The 20,867-nt window shown below is 46.1% G+C and overlaps 1 protein-coding gene across 6 annotated transcripts in view; it reads right to left on the minus strand.

Annotated features, from left to right (window-relative positions):
* Positions 1-20,867, minus strand: part of IQSEC2 (IQ motif and Sec7 domain ArfGEF 2) — a 161,837-nt gene that overhangs the window by 129,613 nt on the left and 11,357 nt on the right. For all 6 annotated transcript variants that reach the window (XM_083482417.1, XM_083482414.1, XM_083482418.1 and 3 more), the window contains exon 2: positions 4,081-4,110. In XM_083482417.1, the coding sequence (XP_083338543.1) occupies positions 4,081-4,110 (30 nt within the window). The remainder of the gene's footprint in view (positions 1-4,080; positions 4,111-20,867) is intronic.

Here is a 20,867-nt window from a genome sequence, read left to right on the forward strand (position 1 = left end):
CTGCCAAGGCGTGTGGTGGAGTCTCCTACTTTGGAGGTCTTTAAGCAGAGGCTTGACAACCATATGTCAGGAGTGCTCTGATGGTGTTTCCTGCTTGGCAGGGGGTTGGACTCGATGGCCCTTGTGGTCTCTTCCAACTCTATGATTCTATGATTCTATTATTCTATACGACTTTTAGCAGTCATGGCCTACTCCCAAAAAATCCTGGGAACTGGAATTTGGTAAAGGAGCTGGGGATTCTGTCAGAGTTGTCTAGCATAGCCCCATCCATCCCTGCCCTCTCCCCCCAGTTGCAATTCCCCCAGTTCTTGGGAATGACTATTAAGCCAGATTTAAAGTATGTGGTGTAGATAAACTCATACAATGTAAGTGTATTCCCAGAATATGCTGTGTGTACATATGCACATGCTTTGGTGTATGGGAGATGTGTGTGTGAAGGTACCAGCTTTTGGTGGCCATGTTCACAACTGGCATGGAGTCCCCGGGGCCAAAAAGCTTAGACACCCATGCCTTACAACTGCTTCTGAAGCCCTCTATTCCTAGCAGCTGCTGGAAAATCTGGAAATCTGGCTTCCTCAACTTACCAGGCACCATTCCCAATGGCCAGAAATTAAAATACATAATCCTAATTCTTACCAGGAGCAATTCCTAAACGTTAATCACAGTAAGCCTCCCCAAGGGAAGAGCATTATATTTGAGCACACCCTAAATATAAGTAAAGAAAAACCAGGGAGGTTTCCTAGCTGCTAACTCTTACCCATGAAGTGCTTTAGGACTCTGAAGTGGAAAACTCTGGGGACAGAACAGTCGTCATTTTACTCCCTAAAGAAAGCAGTCTCAAGTCATCTTGGCTTTACTTCCCACACACAACTTTGCCCCACCCCTACCCAGCTGCTCATCCAACTTCATGGAGGAAATAGGAGCACAACTCAGGCACATCCTAAAAGTTGACAACAGAAGCCAAGCGCTCAAGCAGTAACTTCCCTGCCCTTGCTCCAATCCATAGGATTTAATTCCCTTGACTAAGCTTGGAATAGAAAGAAATATTTTCCCTAGTTAAACCAGAAAGTAATTACTGCTCGTGTCCATGCATAAACACAACACACACATTTTAGTGTGGATATAGTTGATTTTATCTGTATCACTATCTGTATATACCTTGGCACTAGACTTTCCAGGTGTATTTTGCTTTTACAAGAGAACAGTTGAAAGCTTACCAGTTTATTCATTAATACAATTCGTCGTTCAACTACTTGGGAGAGCCTCGCCAATCAGGGACCTCAGATACTGTGGGAGAAGTGACACAAGATACACAACGAAGCACAGTCTTTGCCCCAAAGAACTGACAGTCTCGATATATAGAGACTCCCACACTCCCAAAGTGCAGATATAGTCTTAGAGTGATGAAGTTATCCGCATGACTAAGTCAGCAGCAAAGTGAAGAATCTGATCTTGGTGTTTTGAGAACAGGAAGACCATTTTGCTTCCATGCTAAGGGCTCAAAAGGTTGTCCACAGTATTTTGAGAGACCCACAACTGAAATTGCCACTGTTGTACAGAAATCCACCTGTAGCCCTACCCTCAGGGAATCGCCTCTTTTGTCAGCAAAATAGCCAACACAAAATAGCTCTTACAAGGCCAATCTGCAGCTGGGAAAATATAGACATAATCTGAAAACCATGGGGATAATGTTACTTTGCCAAGAAAAGCTCAACAACTTTTGTGTCTGGATTTTCACTTTTTGAAATATGGCAACCCCACCTTTATGGTACAAACGAAGTCCATGTCACTGGAAGTGCAAACAACAGTGAGAGACTGTGGGATGCCCACAGACCACAGCATTCCTATTCTGCATATTGTGCTTCCCCTCTTCCTCTCCCCTCTGCCATCTTGGTCTCTAGTACCCGGGAGTTGGAGTCAGCATTCCTAATATTTTTGCTACAGGAGTAGCCAACACAGATCCCAGGACCAATGCTACTTTCCTGGCAATTCCAATTTGCAACTGAATGTGACCATATCAGCGGTGACCAAGCCCAGGCAAAAAGGGTTTGCCCTTAACGATGCAAAGGTCAAGCGGCCCAACGTGGCAGAGGGGTGTAGCAGTTAGAGGTCCCGGCTTCAGCCCACCAATTAGCCACAGAGTTCTTGGGGTGGCTTCCCCAAGGGCTATTTTTCAGTCTTATCTATTTCATAGGGGTGTTGTGAGGACAATATGAGGAAGCTGCAGGAAATCTATGTAGGCCAATTCCACATTACTTAGACGGGGTAGAAATGTAATAAATGAAACAAAATTTAAAAAAGCTCTTGTGACCCAATGGCAGCTTTTGAATGGGAACAAGAGGTAAAGGCTACATGTTATAATCTTTTCTTGGCTCTGTCGTAGTCACTAACTCCTTCCCACTCACCTGGACTACAGCTGGGACTAGAGCAGATGACACATGTCAGAGCCCCAAGTTGCTTCGTTCCATGTCATTTTTTAACTGGACTAGATTGCACTGAATAGAAAATTTCCCACTGCCTATGCCAGAGATAGAGCCATGCCACTCTACCCTCCACCCAAGAGATGGTCCAAGCCCACACAACATGTGGCCCACAAAGCTGAACACAGTCCATCCGCCATACAAAGCTCAGCTTCGTTGGTTAGCATAGTGGAGCATCTGGCTGGGCCCATGCGCTGACCAGAGGGCCTATGGCCAGCCAGAGCTCCCAACACAAACCACTGATACCCTGCATCTCTCAGGACCCTGTTGATGCCACAGTATCCCTTGGGCACGATTTCCTCTTACACACAGTACATGCCCTGGTGGCCTGGCAGTCACAGGGGGGAAATCAGCCAAATAGAACTGAGCAACATCCCAAGAAGGAGACAGAGCATGTGGCAGAGACAGGCTGGCAGTGGCAGGGAGGAAAAGCAACAGTTCCTTCTCTACAGAGTTGGGCCAGCCTAGGCCTCCCTTTTTATTTTCTGTACTTATTTTCTGCACTCCCCTCCCCAAGACTGTGGCAGTGGCGGCAATCCCCGAGAGTGCTGGGAAAGGAGCAGTGAATCCCAGGCTGACCAGTCCAGCACTGCAGCAACCATCCTCTTGCCGCCCATACCAGGCTTCTCATAGACATGTGTATTGGGGGGAAGGGGCACTGTAGCTCTCTTGCCCAGGCCTTGCCAAAACCACAGGGGCCTCCCAGGGCCTCACTGAATTTACTGTGTTTCTTGATTTGCCTAGGAAAGTATAAAAACAGCAATTGTCAAGCACCTGATTGAGCACCTAATATATGGGTGGCAGCTTATGTTTGGCTTGCTGGATTACAAACTGTACTCCCTGCCAGGACTATCTCCTTGATCTCTGCATTGGGAGGTTTTTAACGCTTTTAACGTTTTTAACGTTTTTAGATATGCTTTAAGCCACCCAGAGTGGCTGGGGAAACCCAGCCAGATGGGTGGGGTATAATAATAATAATAATAATAATAATAATAATATTCTCTTATCCCTCCTTCATTTTCCATGCATCATGTCTGCTTTAATTCCTAAGCCAGTGGGCAGAGATCAAGGTTATTTACTTGTTCAATGAAAAGCAATAGGTGCTTGATGAGTATTTATATGTTTTACTAATAATGTGTATATTATTATCAATAGCATTGTTTTCATTATTATTAACCTTACTCAAGAAGTAATACATCAATGCCTGATATTTTAAGACTACAGGAATCTGATTTAAATCAAAGCATGCTTCCTTAGCCATTCCACATCCTGCTGTATGCCATTCTGTCTGTGATCTAAGGAAATACCACCCCTCTCCCGTGGGCAAGGACGCCTTTCTCTGCCCTAGCCATTGGTTCCCACAGGTGTGTGTTCAGTCCAAGCCACATCCAGGTATTAACTCTTTCTCCATGGAGGAAAAGATCCAAACTCAGAAATTTATCCAGGGAGACCACACATAAGAAACCACGCAGGTCTCTGGGTGGGATGGGAGCAATCAGGGTGGGTGGGTGGGTGGACATAACGGGAAGAGAGGGAAAGGTGGGGGAGGGGAGATAGGGAATGTGTTTTTCTTTTTCTTAAAAGAAACAGTGCAACTGACCTGACAGTTCTTGAATTTTCCCCATCCGACCTGCAAAACAAAGAGACAAAAAATGGTCAGTGCAAGATTATGATTCAGGTCACCGTGAAGGTAAAGTGTTGTGTTGTGGGTGAGGGTTCAGAAGAGAAGAGTTTTGTATTAGAGGACTTCCGGGGTGGCGCCATCGTCAATGGCGGACTCCCTCTGAACTGGAGGGACTAGCTCTGCGTGAAACGGGTCTTTTCCGCTACGGCGAAGCGGGGACCCTGCTAAAAATCACAGGTGGATGAAGCTTGTGACCATGGGACTCGGCGGGCACCCTTAGCGCCCCCCCCAAACCGCAAAGGAACCCACTAACGGGCTCCGAAGTGAAGAGGGGGAAGTGGCGCGGTGCTGTGAGTCAACTGCTATTTACGTGGAGCGAAGCCACACAGCCATTGCCGGAGAGCGCTGCCTTTTTCCTGGGACAATTTGGCTTCTAAAATAAGCACCCGTGAGTACTTAAACTTTGAACAATTGGACTTTAAATAAGGACTTGCGAGATGAAAGGAATTGGACTTAAAAATTTATTTTAATTTGGTACTGAAACGGGAAGGTCTAAACAGGAAGTCAGCCTTCCATTTCTTTGTAGACAGAGTAAAGCAAAGACAACGTAAACTAGAGCTCAGAAAATCGCTTCTAAAGGATTGGCTTTCATCATTTAAAATTGTTGAACCCCCCCTTCGGTAGCAGGAGAAGAAGAGGGATCTTTTTTGGACTGTTTAAACCTGCAGAAGTGAGTTTAAAGTAAAGTAACTTTCCACCGTCCTGATCCTGGAGCGGGGTGTCAGGACTGACGTTTTGAAGCTCATTGACCAGAGACAAACGTTTCTGACAGATAGTTAAAGGAAGGGAAACATAGTGATTCCATTGTTTCCTTTCACACTTTAAAGGAACAAATATTGACAAAATATCTCAAAAAAGATACTTTGTTGCAAGAGCAAATAGAAGTTCTCCCCCTAGAGGGAGACTGTGAAACTGTAACCAATTCCAGGGAGCTTGCAGCTGTTTCAGATTACAATCGTGGGAATGGACTTGTGACCTTGAAGGACAATGTATTCAGAGGCTCTGTTGTATGCTCTCTGTAAAACAAGTGCCCTACTGGAACAGTTAAGTGAGAAGATGGATTTGATGACTAATGTGGCCAGAATTTTTGAACAGGCAGTGGGAAACTATGTGGAGCCCACCCAGGAATTAGATCAGGAGTGTGTCCTGACAGAGCAAATGAGAGAAGAGGATGTTGCTGAATCTTGGGCGCCAGAGATGGAGGGAGCTGCGGCCTTGCAGGAACAAGAGCTTTTGGATTTGACAAATGAACTTGGAAAAAGCCAGATTTGGAAAGATAAAGTTTGGACTGGTCTGGAAATGGGGGGTTGGATAGACCCCCCTATGCAGGGATGTTTGGACTTTCCGAGTCTGGCAATGGGCCGTGAGATGTTTGGAGCTGTGGGGGCTCTCAATTTCGGAGGGATTCTGAAACATCTTCTTAAATACCACATGGAGTTGAGTTTGGACTATGGAAAAGGGGCTGATTTGTTGAAAAGGGTCAAAAACATCACCAAGCTGGAGTTCCCACGAGTGAAAGGAGAATATGAAGAGTTGCGGAAGGGACATGGAAGAGATTTAAGGGCCTCGGATATAAGGTTGCCAGGTTAATGCGCTAGATCGATGGGATAAAAAGGACTGACAAAACCCGGGACCAGGAGGAAGGGATGCTGGATGAAGATTGGACTTTTTATTTCTCTTTTTATTATCAGGATTGTTTTATAAAATTGATGAATGTTAGAAAAACGTTGGAATGAAATTATTTGGCTCTAGTAAAAATGTTTAAAGAATTAGGTAAGAATATTATGGTTGTGAGAAGTCGGTAAAAATAAGATTTAAGTTTTAAGTTTTTAAGGTTCTTTATAAGATAAGATGAAAATAGATTAAGGTAACGTAATGACAGAATACTATGAAATATGGAAAGGATTTGCTGCACAATTTTCAACCAGGATACAAAAAAAGGGGGGAGGAGGAGGTCAAAGAAAGAAGGTAATGAGAGTTGAGGATTTGAGAATGATGGATTTATTTTTTGTTTGTTTGCGGTGTATTTTTGTTTTTTGAATTTGTATTGTTTGAGGTGGTTTGTTTTTTCTTTGTTTTTTCTATTTTCTTTTTCTGATCTTGTAATGGGAATTGGGGGTTGCTCGTGCGTAAGTTGCCGCCACTCTCAGCGAGGTTGCCTGGATAAACCTTTCCCTGGCTGGACAGTCCTGATTCCGCGTCTGTCTCAGTCACTGGCAGAATCCGTCAGTGGGCGTTTCCTGAACTTCTTCCAACATAAAAGTTCCTTGACGGATAGTCTCCGCCTAGCCTCCCTGCGCGGAAGTCTTCTGCGCAGGGTGGGTGTGGGCAGTGGAGGACCAATGCTCTCCCCGCTGGTCTCTGGCGAAGAGTCCTGGAGCTATCCCTCCGAAACCCGCCTCTGCCCACCTTTCTCCCTGGTGTAACACTGATTTCCTTCCCCTGTCACTGAGTCCCCTCTTTTCCTGCTGGGACCTTCTCCGGCATCGCTCGGGAGCCCTTCCACCACTCCTGACTGCGATGGCAGTTCCCTGACAGATCTGTTTTTTCTTTGTAATTTCAAAATTTTCAATAAATTGAAGAAAAAAAAGAGTTTTGTATTAGAAAATGGTCACACCCAGACTTCAAGGAGACACACAATGACAAAGATGGATTTGCTGGGGTGGGAGTGGGTCTGTTTTCCTTTAGTATTAAAATTGGAGTCCATCTGGCAAATAAATTTTGGGGAATGGTTTATGAGAAATTTAAAAAAATATTTACTCACTTTTCTTAAGAAGCCAGAAGCCTTCCTTTTAGCAATAATAGGGGAAGAGATTCCAAAGAACATTTAAAATCTATTTTGTTAGCGACCACAAGAATAGTTTATGCAAAGTACTGGAAGGAGGAGGCAACTCCGACAAAGAACCAATGGTTGCATAAACTAATAGAATGTGTGGAATTAGCAGGTTTAATGGCCAAAATAAGAAACTGGGACAAGGAAAAAATAAGGAGTGAGTAGGATTGTTTTGGAAAATGTTTTGAAAGTTAGTTTCCAGGTGGGATGAACTTAGGACCAGCAACGGACAAGATACTGTAAATGAATAGAGAGGAAGAAAAAGGGTGGAAAGTCCATTGGGGATGCAGAAATCCAAAGAATATGAACTAGAATGTCACTGAAGGATAGACTGGGGAGCCCATACAGACTGGATACATAAATCCATGTATATAAATGTGTGCAACTTTAAATTTGAAAATGCATAAATATAACTACTATTATTTAAATAATAAAATTGGAGTCCTTTTGGAACAGATTAGGGGTGAATAATGGGGATAGCCAACTTCTGTAGCTTCCCCTCAGAGCCCACCAGTAATGAGCTGAAAAAAGTTGGTTGTGGTTTTCTTAGCAGCAGCATAGCATGTGCTACTGGCGCCTGGGGCAGGCACACTGGGGTGCAGAGCACCGGGGCACATTGGTATGTGGAGGGAGCCCTGCCCTCGTCACTGACACCGCGGCTTCAGATCAGGCTGATGGGGCTGAGCTGAAAGGCACCCACGCTGCCTGGCAGCCCGGCCTGGCTCCGAGAGGTGCCGGATTTGCGTAGAAGCTAAACAAGCCATAGCTTAGGGCCCCACTCTCTTGTGACCCCCCCCCCCAATTCACTATTAATATACTTCTTCTTAATTGTATTTCAGTTCAACAATTACTTTGATAAAATACATGTTTGGTTATGTGCAAATGGCTTTAGGTCCATAAATTACCATATAGCATATACTCAACACAAAAAACAGCGACAAAGGACAGCTGGACACATAAAGGGGCCCATTACCTTCAGGAGCTCCTTAGGGCCTCATCAAACCTCAATCTGGCCCTGGGTTGGACTGTCGGATCCCAGCCTGGCAAAGCGGCAGGGGGGCGCACGCCTGAGCCTAGCGGAGGAGGGGGGCAGTGATGCTGCCACAGGCTCCCCCCCCCCCACTTCTGCCCCTGGGAGATGCCCTCTTCCTCCCTCCTTGGTGGCTGGTGGGGGCAGCACCCTTCCCCTCCCTCCTGGCCGGCCCAGGGGTGGGGCCCACGCAGGTGCCCCTTCGCTGGCCATAAGGAGAGGGAGGCATCACTGCCCCCCCGCCCGGAAGGCTGCAACCTCTCTCTCTCTGGCTCCAGCTTCAATGATGGAGCCTGTTGTGGGGACACCTGATTGTGCCCCCTCAAAAAAGCGTGCCGGGGGGGCATGGCTTCCCCAGCCCCCCCACGCTAGGCCACTGTTTCTGTGAAACCACACACACACAAACGCCGCACACACACAGGGCCTTGTTTGGTACACAGAGGCAAACATTTCGCCTCCTTCAAAAAGGCAACTGTTAAGGGGGGGGGGGAGGATTACAATTTCACAGTAGAAGGTAATCTCCACGCCAAAAAATAATGACATTTTGGGGGGAAATGTCATGTCCTCCCCACACCTCAAGAAACAGTTTTTAAAAATAGCTCCATGGAAATTTTGCTACATAACTGAACTTGAAATTTTGGCACAGCCTCATTCTCTACACCCAATCCCAGTCCGTAGCTGCTTTAATTCCATGGTTCCTTCGCCTCAAAATCCTAATGTGTGATCCCTCTGCTGCCTGGACTTCTGGCCTACCTGAGGACTCCAGCAGCCATTAAGAGGTGTAAGAGGAGTATATTTTTACCAGCAAACCAAACACATTTGGGTCAATAGAGTATCTTTATAGAACTGGCAAAGTGATAAATGTTATATGGGAATTAGGAGTCAGTGGCATAGGAGAGGTACCATATTATGGTACATAACCTTTTCACTCTCCTCTTGAATGGGCCTGCACCCAGTGGCGGAGCTTCATGCTCCAGCACCAGGGGGCGGAGAGCAGGCGGGGGCAGGGCTGGCGCGTGTCCTGGGGGCGGGGCATGCCGCCTGCAGGGCATGACGCCCAGCACGGGCAGGGGGCAGCCGCGATGGCACCCCACTGGGATTGTGCTGCCAGGGGCAGTGCGCTCCCCCCCCCACACTCCTCTTCCTCCACCAGTGCCTGTACCTAGGGACACGGGTGGCGCTGTGGTCTAAACTACTGAACCTCATGGGCTTGCTGATCAGAAAGTTGGCAATTCAAATCTGTGTGACGGAGTGAGCTCCTGTTGCTCTGTCCCAGCTTCTGCCAACCTAGCAATTCGAAAGCTCACCAGCGCAAGTAGATAAATAGGTACCACTGCTGCAGGAAGGTACTAAATGGCATTTCTTGGCACTCTGGCACTCATCATGGTGTCCTGTTGCGCGAGAAGCAGTTTAGTCCTGCTGGCCACATGACCCAGAATGCTGTCTGTGGACAAACGCCGGCTCCCTCAGCCTGAAGCAAAATGAGTGCCGCACCCCATAGTTGCCTTTGACTGGACTTAACCGTCCAGGGGTCCTTTACCTCTACCTTAAGGGACTACGGACTAAAGCTACTCATGTAATAAGTGGGGGTCAGATTTTAGCCAATGTGGAAAGGAAAAGCTAGTGATGTCATTAGTTGGTTCAGGAAATTTGCCCAACTTGGAGCACTGCTCTATATCAGCATTTCCAGCTCCAAATTTCTGATTCTGTGTGGTCAACATTCAGCAAAGCAGGCACCCATGGGCAAATGTGCATATCCTACCACCCATAATGAAACCCTCACTTGGTTGCATTCAATACTTTGAGCAGGACCCACTGAAATTAACGGACATGAATAACGGAAGTTCCTCGATTTCAGTGGCTGTACTCTGGGTTTGACTTGTTGCATACAGCTACTCAAGCTCCAAAGCCAGTTGATTTGCAGGCACACATTCAGAGTAAATAATAATTATTTAATAATAACTGCTTACTGTCAATGAAACGCAAGTTGATTGCTGTGAATCAACTGTGTCACAGACTACCCAATCAAGCAGCCTTCCACTGTTGTGCTCAATCAAGTGTCTTGATTATTTCTTGCAAATTCAGCATATACAGTCAGTGTCTCATCCCGCCCAGATCTCAACCCAGGGAATTTGTGGCCAGTGCTATTTTTCTAGGGGGGGAAATAAGTGTTGGAGCTCACTATGAGCTCACCCTTGTGCTCTTATAACGGCAGTGGAGGTGCCAAAACTGAGTTCCAGCGAGTTTCAGCTGGGAAAAAAAGCCTTACTTGTGGCCCTCCAGATATTGTTGAATTCCAGCTCCCATTAGCCTCAGACAATGTAGTCAATGTGCTCAGAGATGATGGGAGTTGTAATCCAGCAACATCTAAAGGGCCACAGGTTCCCCACCTCTCTTGTTCTTGCATGTATTTGGCATTGGGGCAGGGCTGGGGCAAGGGGTTGAATTTCCAAGTGCTCTTCACAATGGCTGGTACTATGGGCTGGAGGCAGGGCAGGTGAAAGCAATACCCGGAGGACAATACAATACAGTGGTTCCTTGGGTTAAGTACTTAATTCATTCCGGAGATCCGTTCTTAACCTGAAACTGTTCTTAACCTGAAGCACCACTTTAGCTAATGGGGCCTCCTGCTGCTGCTGCGCCGCCGGAGCCCAATTTCTGTTCTTATCCTGAAGCAAAGTTCTTAACCTGAAGCACTATTTCTGGGTTAGTGGAGTGTGTAACCTGAAGCATATGTAACCTGAAGCATTATAATCTGGGAAAGAACTCTCTGAAAAAAGACAAGTGTTTTCAGAATGCTCAAATAAAGCTCACAAATACCAAACTGCTTTCAAATCAAGCTCTGAGAAGCTCAGCTATCATTATTAAAAGCCTAAATACAAGTAGCCTTGTACTTTTACATAGTTATAATTTTAACAAAATAAAGACAAATGCCATATCAACCTTCCCAGTACATCTGCACTAACTGGTAGAAAACTGAAAGGTGGGAGCAAGCTTACTTCATACTTCAACGGAGGACTGCCTGCCCATTTCCCCCCAACTGCACCCAAAAGGGCTGGTGTCTAATAGATCCTCCAAGTGTCCCTACTTTCCAGGGACAATCCCAGATTTACAGAAGCCGTCCCAGTTTCTGATTTGATCCCAGAATGTCCCGTTTTTCCTCAGAACATCCATCAGAGAAATGTTGAAGTGTATGGTAGGACATCCCTATTTTCATCTGCAGGTATGGGAGTTATGCGATAATACAATCTGAAGGCAACCCTGTACAGTGGTGCCTCGCAAGACTAAATTAATTCGTTCCGCGAGTTTTTCCGTCTAGCGAATTTTTCGTCTTGCGAAGCACGGTGTCGGAAAAGTTTTGGAAAAGCTTCAAAAATCACCAAAAACCTCAAAAAAAGCTGCCACATCGCGTTCTATGAGTTGCTCCTCGAAGTCAAGTCGCAACTGTATTAACGATGTTAAGAAAAAGGAAACAAACTTGCAAAAAACGCAAGACGTTTACGTCTTGCAAGGCAAGCCCATAGGGAAATTCGTCTTGCGAAGCAGCTCAAAAACCGCAAAACCCTTTCGTCTAGTGAGTTTTTCATCTTGCGAGGCATTCGTCTTGCAGGGCACCACTGTATAGGGAAGTTTTAAAATATTTTATTATGTTTTTATATATATTGGAAGCTGCCTGGGGCAACCAAGTCAGATAGGCACGGTATAAATAAAATTAATAATAATAATAATAATAATAATAATAATAATAATAATAATAGAATAGGACATCCCTATTTTCACTGGAGAAATGTTAAGAGAGTATGGACTAAGGGCCAAACTCAATAACATCCAGGAGTGGATCTGCCATCTCTTTTACTTTTTTTAAAGCAGCTTCTAAGGAGGCAGAACAGATCAAGGCTATAATGTTGAGGGCTATTAACTCTTTCCACTGCTACACCATTTCCCCAGCGTTTCTCCTATGAAGCCAAGGGAACCTGGGCATGATTTACACTGGGGAAATAATGTAGTAGAAGAGCCTTTCCCTAATACTGAAGTCCTGATCCAATTCACCTCTCCTCACCCACCTGCTTTTTTAAAAAATGGGAGATCACAGGCCTTTAACATCTCATCCCATTAGGGTGTTTCTCTTTCTTAATGAAAACTCTGGTAACCTTTAGGTTGGATTACTGCAATGTGTTATACGCAGGGCTGTCTCTGTAGACAGTTTGGAAGCTTCAAGCTAGTGCAGAGTTCGGTGGCCAGGTTGCTCATTGGGACAAGACTGATTGGGTATATTATACTGATCCTGGTCCAACTGGACTGGCTGCCAGTTAGTTTCCGGGTGCAATTCAAAGTGCTGGTTTTGACCTCTGAAGGCTTAAATAGCTCAGGAACGCAATACCTCCAGGATGCCTTCCCCCATCCTGGACCCTGCAAGCATCACCTGAGGCCCTTCGTCATGTGCCTCCTCCACGAGAGGTTCAGAGGGTGAAGTTTTTTAATCCCTGCACTGTTAGGGGAAGACATGCATACCGATTTGCCAAAAACAAGAAACCCAAGTATATTAGAGCTCTTAAAAGGTCAGGGAACATTTGTTTCTAGTTTCATCATATATTTTTTATTATTTAAAAAATCAGCCTCTCAAAAGCCAAGCCATGAAAATTAAAGAGCTAATTATTCCAGCTTTGAACAAAGGTAAGAATTTAAGCTGAGTCAGGACTCACTAGAGCATAGCATTAGAACCTATGTCTAGTGCCTGTGGAAATGGGAAGTAGTAACCTCTGGCTGTGCGCAGAGCATTTATCGCCATCAAGTAATCACAATCAGCTTCTAGATGCATGCGCTTAGAGACATTTTCACCACAGTGGGGCAGGGTGTGGCAGTGTGTCTGATTGAGAGCCTGCAGTTTTCCTTTTAGAAATTCGCTGGCCAAGTCACCCTCAAAGAGACCCAGAGGTTAACCAGGCAGTGCAACACTAAATTGCAATGCCAGTGTAGCACCACAGAGAAGTCACAACCCGCCTTGTTGTCGATGAGAAAGAGAACTGCACCCCTATGCAAGTCTCATGCCACCCCACTCCGACCACAAAAAAATCATCTGAAGAGACACTTTTTTCCCTTTACATAAAAAGTGAAACTCACTGCAGGCTGATATCATCCCCCCTCCTCAATTTTCTTATCCCAGTAACATCCACCATATGGAAAATGATCTGAAAACGTTTCCTTCAGAGAGAGGTTACTGAGTAGCTGGTTACTCAGAAGCACCAGACGCTCAGGCAGGCTAAGACATCACCTGGAGCTAGGCCATGGGATATCTGAACAAACAACGCACAGGGCAGGGATATAGTAGCACAAGGCAAAGAGCCTTTCAGGGTGGAGCAGTAGCACCTCACAATATAAACTTTCACTCCTGTCCGCCAAAGGCCTGCCGCAAGCAGCAGTACTAAATCTGTTCTCCAGGCGACTTTCAGCTATTGAAATTGAAGTATTGAACTTGGGCTTCTTGTTTGTCCCCACCCCCCAATATAATTCTTTTCAGATGTGAGTGAATTTATATAAACTTTTAAGTTTAATAAAGCGTAAGGCATATTTTGGGAATGAATCTTCTCACACCGTCAGCCATTTTCAACTGAAGTCCCATTTCACACCACCAGTACTGGACCCCACTATCCAGACTTTTCAAAACATCATTTTGCAGGAGATTTCTCAATTAAAGGAATTCTTAACAATATGTCTAAGGCACAGAAAACAGCTTTGAGGAGTTTATCACAGGATGGGATAATCATTAAACTGGCTGAAAAATCTACAGGATTTACAAATTGAGGCACCAAGAATGTGATCTATTTCAGTGTTTCCCAACCCGTGTTCCGCGGCACACTAGTGTGCCGCGAGACGTTGCCTGGTGTGCCGTGGGAGGGAGGCGGGCGAGTCGGGCGGCGAGAGGCGGGGCGGCGGCGGCGAGGAGAGGCCGCCCAGCGCGGGGCTCTCGCAGTCTGCCTGCCTGGCTGCGTGCGTGGCGCTGACGTCACGGGGCTGTAACGTGCCCCACATAGGCACACGCGGGGCGGCGAGCGAGCTCCCTCCCACATCCCATCGCCGCTCGCTTCGGCCGGCCTACTGGGCTGTCGCAGGCGGAAGGCCTGCGCATGCGCGAGGTTTTCGCGCCTTCGGGATTCCCTTCACGCCTTCCTCCTCCCGGGTCCTTGAGAGCGCGGGAAGCGGCAGCGCGAGACCGGCGTTGAGCCTGGTAGGTATTGCGCTTGCCAAGGCAGTCATTTGGGAAATGAAAACTTGCAAAGCAAGCAACCAGTTCAATCTGAAGTACGTGTATGCTTAATATCCTGTATCTGAAACCTGTTCTGCCCCCTCCCCCACACTTGATGCCATTTTCATCTACACATGCAGCAGAGTAAGTTGACCCAGAATAGTACCAATTCAGATGGCAGATGGGAGAATGACAGTGCTGAATGCTTTCCCATGTAGAACAGTCCCTGCAAATAAAAACCTAGCATATTTGGAAGAGGGATGCTAGCCTAACCATTACCTTCTATGCTGTTACTATTTTTTTATTATTATTTTTTACATAAGTAAAAAGTGACCTTTCCCCATCTGGCATGGTGGTGTGCCTCGAGATTTTTTTCATGAAACAAGTGTGCCTTTGCCCAAAAAAGGTTGGGAAACACTGATCTATTTGATAGAATGTTTGTCATTTGGTATATATTGGTGCCATGTCTCGCCAGCTGAAAACCTGCATCTTATAACATCATTCTCACATCCGAGGTAAAATTAAAAAGCCCCATTAGTGGAACATTTTATTCAACATACATGTGATGATTTTGGGGGTTTTTGTAATAAAACAGATTTGCTAGACGCAGTTGACTGGGAGTAACATCACCAGACGACTTGCCCAAATGGAATCCAAGTATATTTACACATTTACATTAGCTCCACAGAGTTTGAATTCATCCATAGAGTTTCCAGGATTTGTTTGATTGATTTCAGCTGAGCTTGTGGGCAGTTCTCTACTTCACTTTTAAATATGTGAGCCTGGTCAGCATTGCCCAAGGAAGGGTAACAAATAGAAGGCTGAAGAACCTCTTTCTGTTCTTCCCTTGGGAGATACGCCTGTAGGGACAGGGATGTTCTCCTGGTTTTCCATACAAGTGATGGTGGCTGGTATTAGTTCTACATACCTTTTATGATTAAATTAGTAATTTTATCGTTTTGTTCTATCTTTACAGATTTGCTCATTTTTCTAAACTATTGATTGTATGTTGTTTAGATTCATTGTAGAGGTAATCTGTTGTTTTTGTCCATGGAGTTTTCTTGGCAGGGATACTGGAGTGGCTTGCCGGTTCCTGCTCTAGGTGGATCACATGGAACTAAAGAACCTCTTAATGAGGGTGAAAGAGGAGAGCGCAAAATATGGTGTGAAGCTCAACATCAAAAAAACGAAGATCATGGCCACTGGTCCCATCACCTCCTGGCCCAAGAAAGTAATTTACAATACTTTCTTGGGCTCCATGATCACTGCAGATGGTGACAGCAACCACAAAATTAAAAGACGCCTGCTTCTTGGGAGAAAAGCAATGACAAACCTAGACAGCATCTTAAAAAGTAGAGACATCACCTTGCCAACAAAGGTCCGTATAGTAAAAGCTATGGTTTTCCCAGTAGTGATGTATGGAAGTGAGAGCTGGACTATAAAGAAGGCTGACTGCTGAAGAATTGATGCTTTTGAATTCTGGTGCTGGAGGAGACTCTTGAGAGTCCCATGGACTGCAAGAAGATCAAACCGATCCATTCTTAAGGAAATCAGCCCTGAGTGCTCCCTGGAAGGACAGATCGTGAAGCTGAGGCTCCAATACTTTGGCCACCTCATAAGAAGAGAAGACTCCCTGGAAAAGACCCTGATGTTGGGAAATATTGAGGGCACAAGGAGAACGAGATGGTGGGACAGTGTTCTCGAAGCTACCAGCATGAGTTTGACCGAACTGCGGGAGGCGGTGGAAGACAGAAGTGCCTGGCGTGCTCTGGTCCAGGGGGTCACGAAGAGTCGGACATGACTAAACGACTAAACAGCAACAGGTAATCTATCATGAATGCATTCTCACCGAAATTCAACCATTCCGTATGGCAATAGAGATTGACTGTAATTCTGTTTTATCTTATCAGCTCAATGATTAAGCCCCTTTGTGGGAAGAAACGCTGATTGTAGCAGAACAGCATCTGGGTGTTGACTCACGAGTTGATGTTGCTTCTACCAAATACAGGAGTGACTGTAAAGAAAAAGACTACTACTGGAATTTATTTGTTTGCTTGTTTATACTCCTTATTGTGGAGCAGTTGCCCTTGGTGATGTATTTTTGTGTGACATGGGATAACTCAGGCAGTCTCCTCTTTCTTTGGGATGCAGCTAGACAATGCCCCCATCCACTCTGCCCCTGCCAAGCCAGTTCCTCTGGGCAGATGAAGGACAGTTTTCTTTCAGCCCCAGAGGCTTCCTTGAGGCTTGCTTCACACAAGAGAAGCAGGAGGAAGCAGGAGGAAGAGCTAGCAGGCAGCCCGTCAGCAGCTGAGATTCTCACTCGCAGTCCTGGGCTAATGCAAAACAGCTCCACCAAACAAGACTTTGCTGGCTGCACTGCAAAGTGAGGCGCTTGCTTACCACCTAACTTGCTCCTTTCCCTCTGTCTGACTGCAGGTTTGAGTTTGAACCAAAGATTCATTTGAAGAACCAAAACAAGTCACGTGACATAGTTGTCTCTGTCTGTCTTTCTCCACCCCCAGTCCTTTGATTGGAGAATATTCTGCTCTTGGCCTAAGGCGCAAGAGCTTCTACTGGCAAGCAGAAGAACAGCCCTGTTCCAGGGGGCCCTTCCTGCTCCCTTAGGTCTTTCACCACACTTACTATGGAGTTCCCGACAAATTACTTGCACACACAAAAATTGTTTGATTAATCAACGTGCAAGCCACAGAAGTTTAAAACAGCACATTAACTATTTTCTTTCCCCCTTGGCTTATTTTGAGCCCACAGAACAGGCTGGTGCAGCTCTTGAGAGAGGACGGCACATCAGATGGCGCAGAGGAGGGGCAGCGTGTCTGAAAGCTCATCCCTCATATATAACACAGAGAAATGAGCAGGTCAGAGAGATGGTTTTCAGTCTAAGAACAATTGTGGCAGTTTCTTTTGGGAACAGAATAATTTCTAAGACAACAACTGAATAGCAGGGGCTTTCCTCCTGGATTTGGAGCAAATTAATGGACACTTTGAGTCCCAAAGCAGGAAATCAGCAAGTGGTACCAAGCCTTCCTCTTGCTCCTTATCCACACACAGATCTAGTTTATGGAAAGAGCCACTAAGCTGCTCCTGCTGAGTCTCTGGACCCAACTGACGGGGTTACAGGAGGCTGATTTCCTAGGAACAGGTGCTGGAGTGGCAGGGGAAGAAGCTCTCGCTGCACCCCTCAACTACCCAGCAAAGGCCTGCTGTCCTGACACATACCAGCAGCACCATCTGCTTCTGGCTTCCAGCCCCCACGAGGACGCAAAAAGAGCTCGCCAACTTGTTAACCAACGGGAACTCAACTGCAGCTCCTTACCCAGATCTGCCTTGGGAGCAGCTGCGTAGGAAATGTCATTAAGGAACAAGGGGGTGCTGGCAGGGAAGCCAGTGATCCGGCCTGGCACTGCAATGATCTGCTGGATGCTGCAGCAGTGCCAAAAAGGGCACGCGAGGCTACAGCCTGCCTTATCTGTTCCCCAAGGGCCATGTTCACTTCCACTCCACAGGCTGATTATGCAGCCAGACACCGATCTCTGCTAGGGGCTCTGTCAGGGAGAAAATTGACAAAGTGTGCCCTGCGTAGGAAGCGGGGGAGGAAAACAAAACACAGCATTGCCAGTTATGGGCTCTAAAAATAAAGGCTCACCTGCCCCCCTGCAAATATAGGCTCCTGTTCTTCCTTCCTTTCCCTGGGACGCCGCTGCTTCCTTCATGCTTAAGCTTCCCAGCTCTAGAACAGGGAGGATTGCAACACCCCAGGTAGACAAAATAAGGCATTAAGACCTGCACCAGCAATTGGTACTTCCAGGAAGCTGGGGAAGAGACTGACCACCTTTGCCACCCTCACCATTTGCCTTTTGCTGCTGTCAGCCTCCTCTGGAGTAAGGATATGGGAGCCAGCTGTATGTATTTAAGCCAGGCTCCATGGAATGCAAGAACACTACCAGGAACTTGATTGCCAGTTAACTCTTGCTTAGCTTTGTACATATGTACTTAAACTTAGATTGTTTTGTGTGTGTGCAATATTGAATTTGTGCTGTTTGTTAAATTGCTGCTTTTTGTCATTTTAAAATTTACCGACATGCTCTGTATATGGCATATTTGTCTTCCAATGTTTTGCATGTTTGCTGTAAGCCACTTTGGGCATAGCTAATTGTGGAAAAGCAGCATATAGGTAAACTCAAATCAACAGATCAAAATGTTTTTGCTCCTGAAAGTGGCAGATGAGGACTCTGGTGTGATAACAGTCCTCTTCTCTCAAAGCTCTCATTGCAGGATGAGGAATATCTCGCAGTTGGGGGCAGGGGGGAGAGACAAATATAGATGTAATATGCAAGGGCTAAATTAACCCTCTGTGCTAGTTAGAGCCAGCAGGCTTTCTGGCTTTGGCTGCCCGCAAACAACGAATACGCACATACATAAATGTACAGGCTGTTGGAGCTGCACTCATCAGGCTGGTCAGAACTGATGACATTTCACACAGCCCCAGGGAGCAAGCAGCAGCATCTTGGTGTCAGCAAACTGGGGTTTCCTGGCAACCCTCCAAACTCTGTCACGGAGGGGGACTGGCTGCTTAAAAATAATAATAGAGTAGATTAAAAAAAAAATAGTGCCCAGAGCCAGTCAACCAGCTGCCCAATCTGGAGCTCTGTTCAATAGTCAAACCCTCCCTATAAAGTCACAGCCTTATTCACTGTCCCCAAGGCTGCCAGTCTGTGCACCAACTGAGTCAGGGTTGGACCCAGCACCTCCTAAATGAGAAAAGTCACCTGAATAGGTTGCTCCCAATCCAGCTGACCCCCTAAATCAGGATTAACACTGGATCCCAGTAACACATCCTTAAGAACATGCCCTGTGAAGTGGCTACTCCTTCACACCTTTGATGCTCAAAGTATCTACTTGCAAATAATTTGTAATTCAATATCTGTTGAGATGATATTCCCAAACTGCTGCAATTGTTTCAGGATATTTAGCCAATATTTTTAAAGCAATTTTAAAACTTCTTAATTGTACTTAATAGTGGCTGCAGAGTCTTCTATATGTTTTATGTGCTTAAAATGTCTGCATTACCAATGTTTTGTGGATGGGTTTTCCCCCCCTCTTTTATGATTTCCTTGTCTCAGTTATGCCAATAAAGCCTGAATGAATCGGGGTGCATGAAGGATAGATCTCCAGTCTTCTGAGTGAGAAACTGATCCTGGCAGTGTAAACAGCAAGCTCAGCCCAGGAACAAGTATGAAAGCTGTAGACCTTATAAGTGCAGCATGACAGTGAGGTTGTGTATATAAATGACAAAGGCAACTCCCATCAGCCACAGCCAGGTTGTCTTCTTCTTGGAAAAGGTGGGCTTCCCCCATATCCTCAGTGTGTATTTGGTATGAAAACAGGGGTCTAACTTGTATAAGTGGTTGCATGTATGGGAGCCAAGGGGTGCCAGCTGATGCTATTATAAGGTTGCTCATGTCAGTCTTGATTGCTCTCTGTATACACCAGGGGCTCCGCCAACCGCATCGCAGCCCCATCCCGCTGCGGCCCAGCACTCCCCTGCTGCAAATCAAACCTTACTGTCCCCATCGCAGCCAGTCATCCAGCTGCAACAGAGATACACTCTGATTGAAAATGACAGGGAGAATTCAAAAGCTACCACACAGCAGCAGCAAGGGAGGGGAATGGGATACAGCAGTTGGCCAGCAACAGCTACAAAAGCACACACACACTCCACCCTGGATAGTGCATGAATTGGAAGGATGAGGAACCTGTGGCCCTCCAGATGAAGCTGGACCACAGCTCCCACCACCCCTGAGGACTGAGCATGCTGGCTGAGGCTGCTGTGAGTTTGAGAGCAACAACATCTGGAAGGCCACCAGTTCCCCATCCTAGTGGGCAGACACGGAGGAAGCCCAAGCAGTCTGCCTGCATCGTTTCCCATGTAAGGAGTGCCTTCAAACCAAGAAGCCACCCTTGACAATGTCACATGTGGCATACAGGAAACTGCCAACAAATCCTACCACATTTTCCCTCAGAAGTCAGGGTTTGGAATGCTATGCTGACCTCAACAAAACCGGACATTGCAATCTAGTATGACTGCTTCCTTCCACCTCATTCCCATACACCTGTTGTTTTCATCACCAGCCAGCTCCTTAGTCTTAGTTTCATTACATTACTATATATGGAAATATTTTTTAAAAAATATGGAAATGTTTGTGGGTTTTTTTAAAAAAAAACATGCACTCTTCAGACATTTCCCACCCACACAGATGCATACACTCAAAATGTGGCAGCGGAACCAGGCTCACTGATCTTGCCGCTGACGTTGGTGCATCTGCTACCTCCAATCCCTGAACTCCATTATCTTCAGCATAAAAGGCCCTGCAACACATCTATGCACAATCAGACTTTCTGAGTGTGTGGAAGATGCACCCCAGTGATGGGAAGTCTGTCGCCTTCCAGGTGTTGCTGGATCTCAGCTCCCATCATCCCATCAGCACTGGCCACACTGGCTGAAGCTGACAGGCACTGAAGTCCAATGGTGGCTGGAGGGTCACAGGTTTCCCTACACGCAGGCTCTGTACACA

Source organism: Podarcis liolepis, assembly GCF_965112155.1.
Source record: "Podarcis liolepis genome assembly, chromosome: 17".
Taxonomy (NCBI): Eukaryota; Metazoa; Chordata; class Lepidosauria; order Squamata; family Lacertidae; genus Podarcis; species Podarcis liolepis.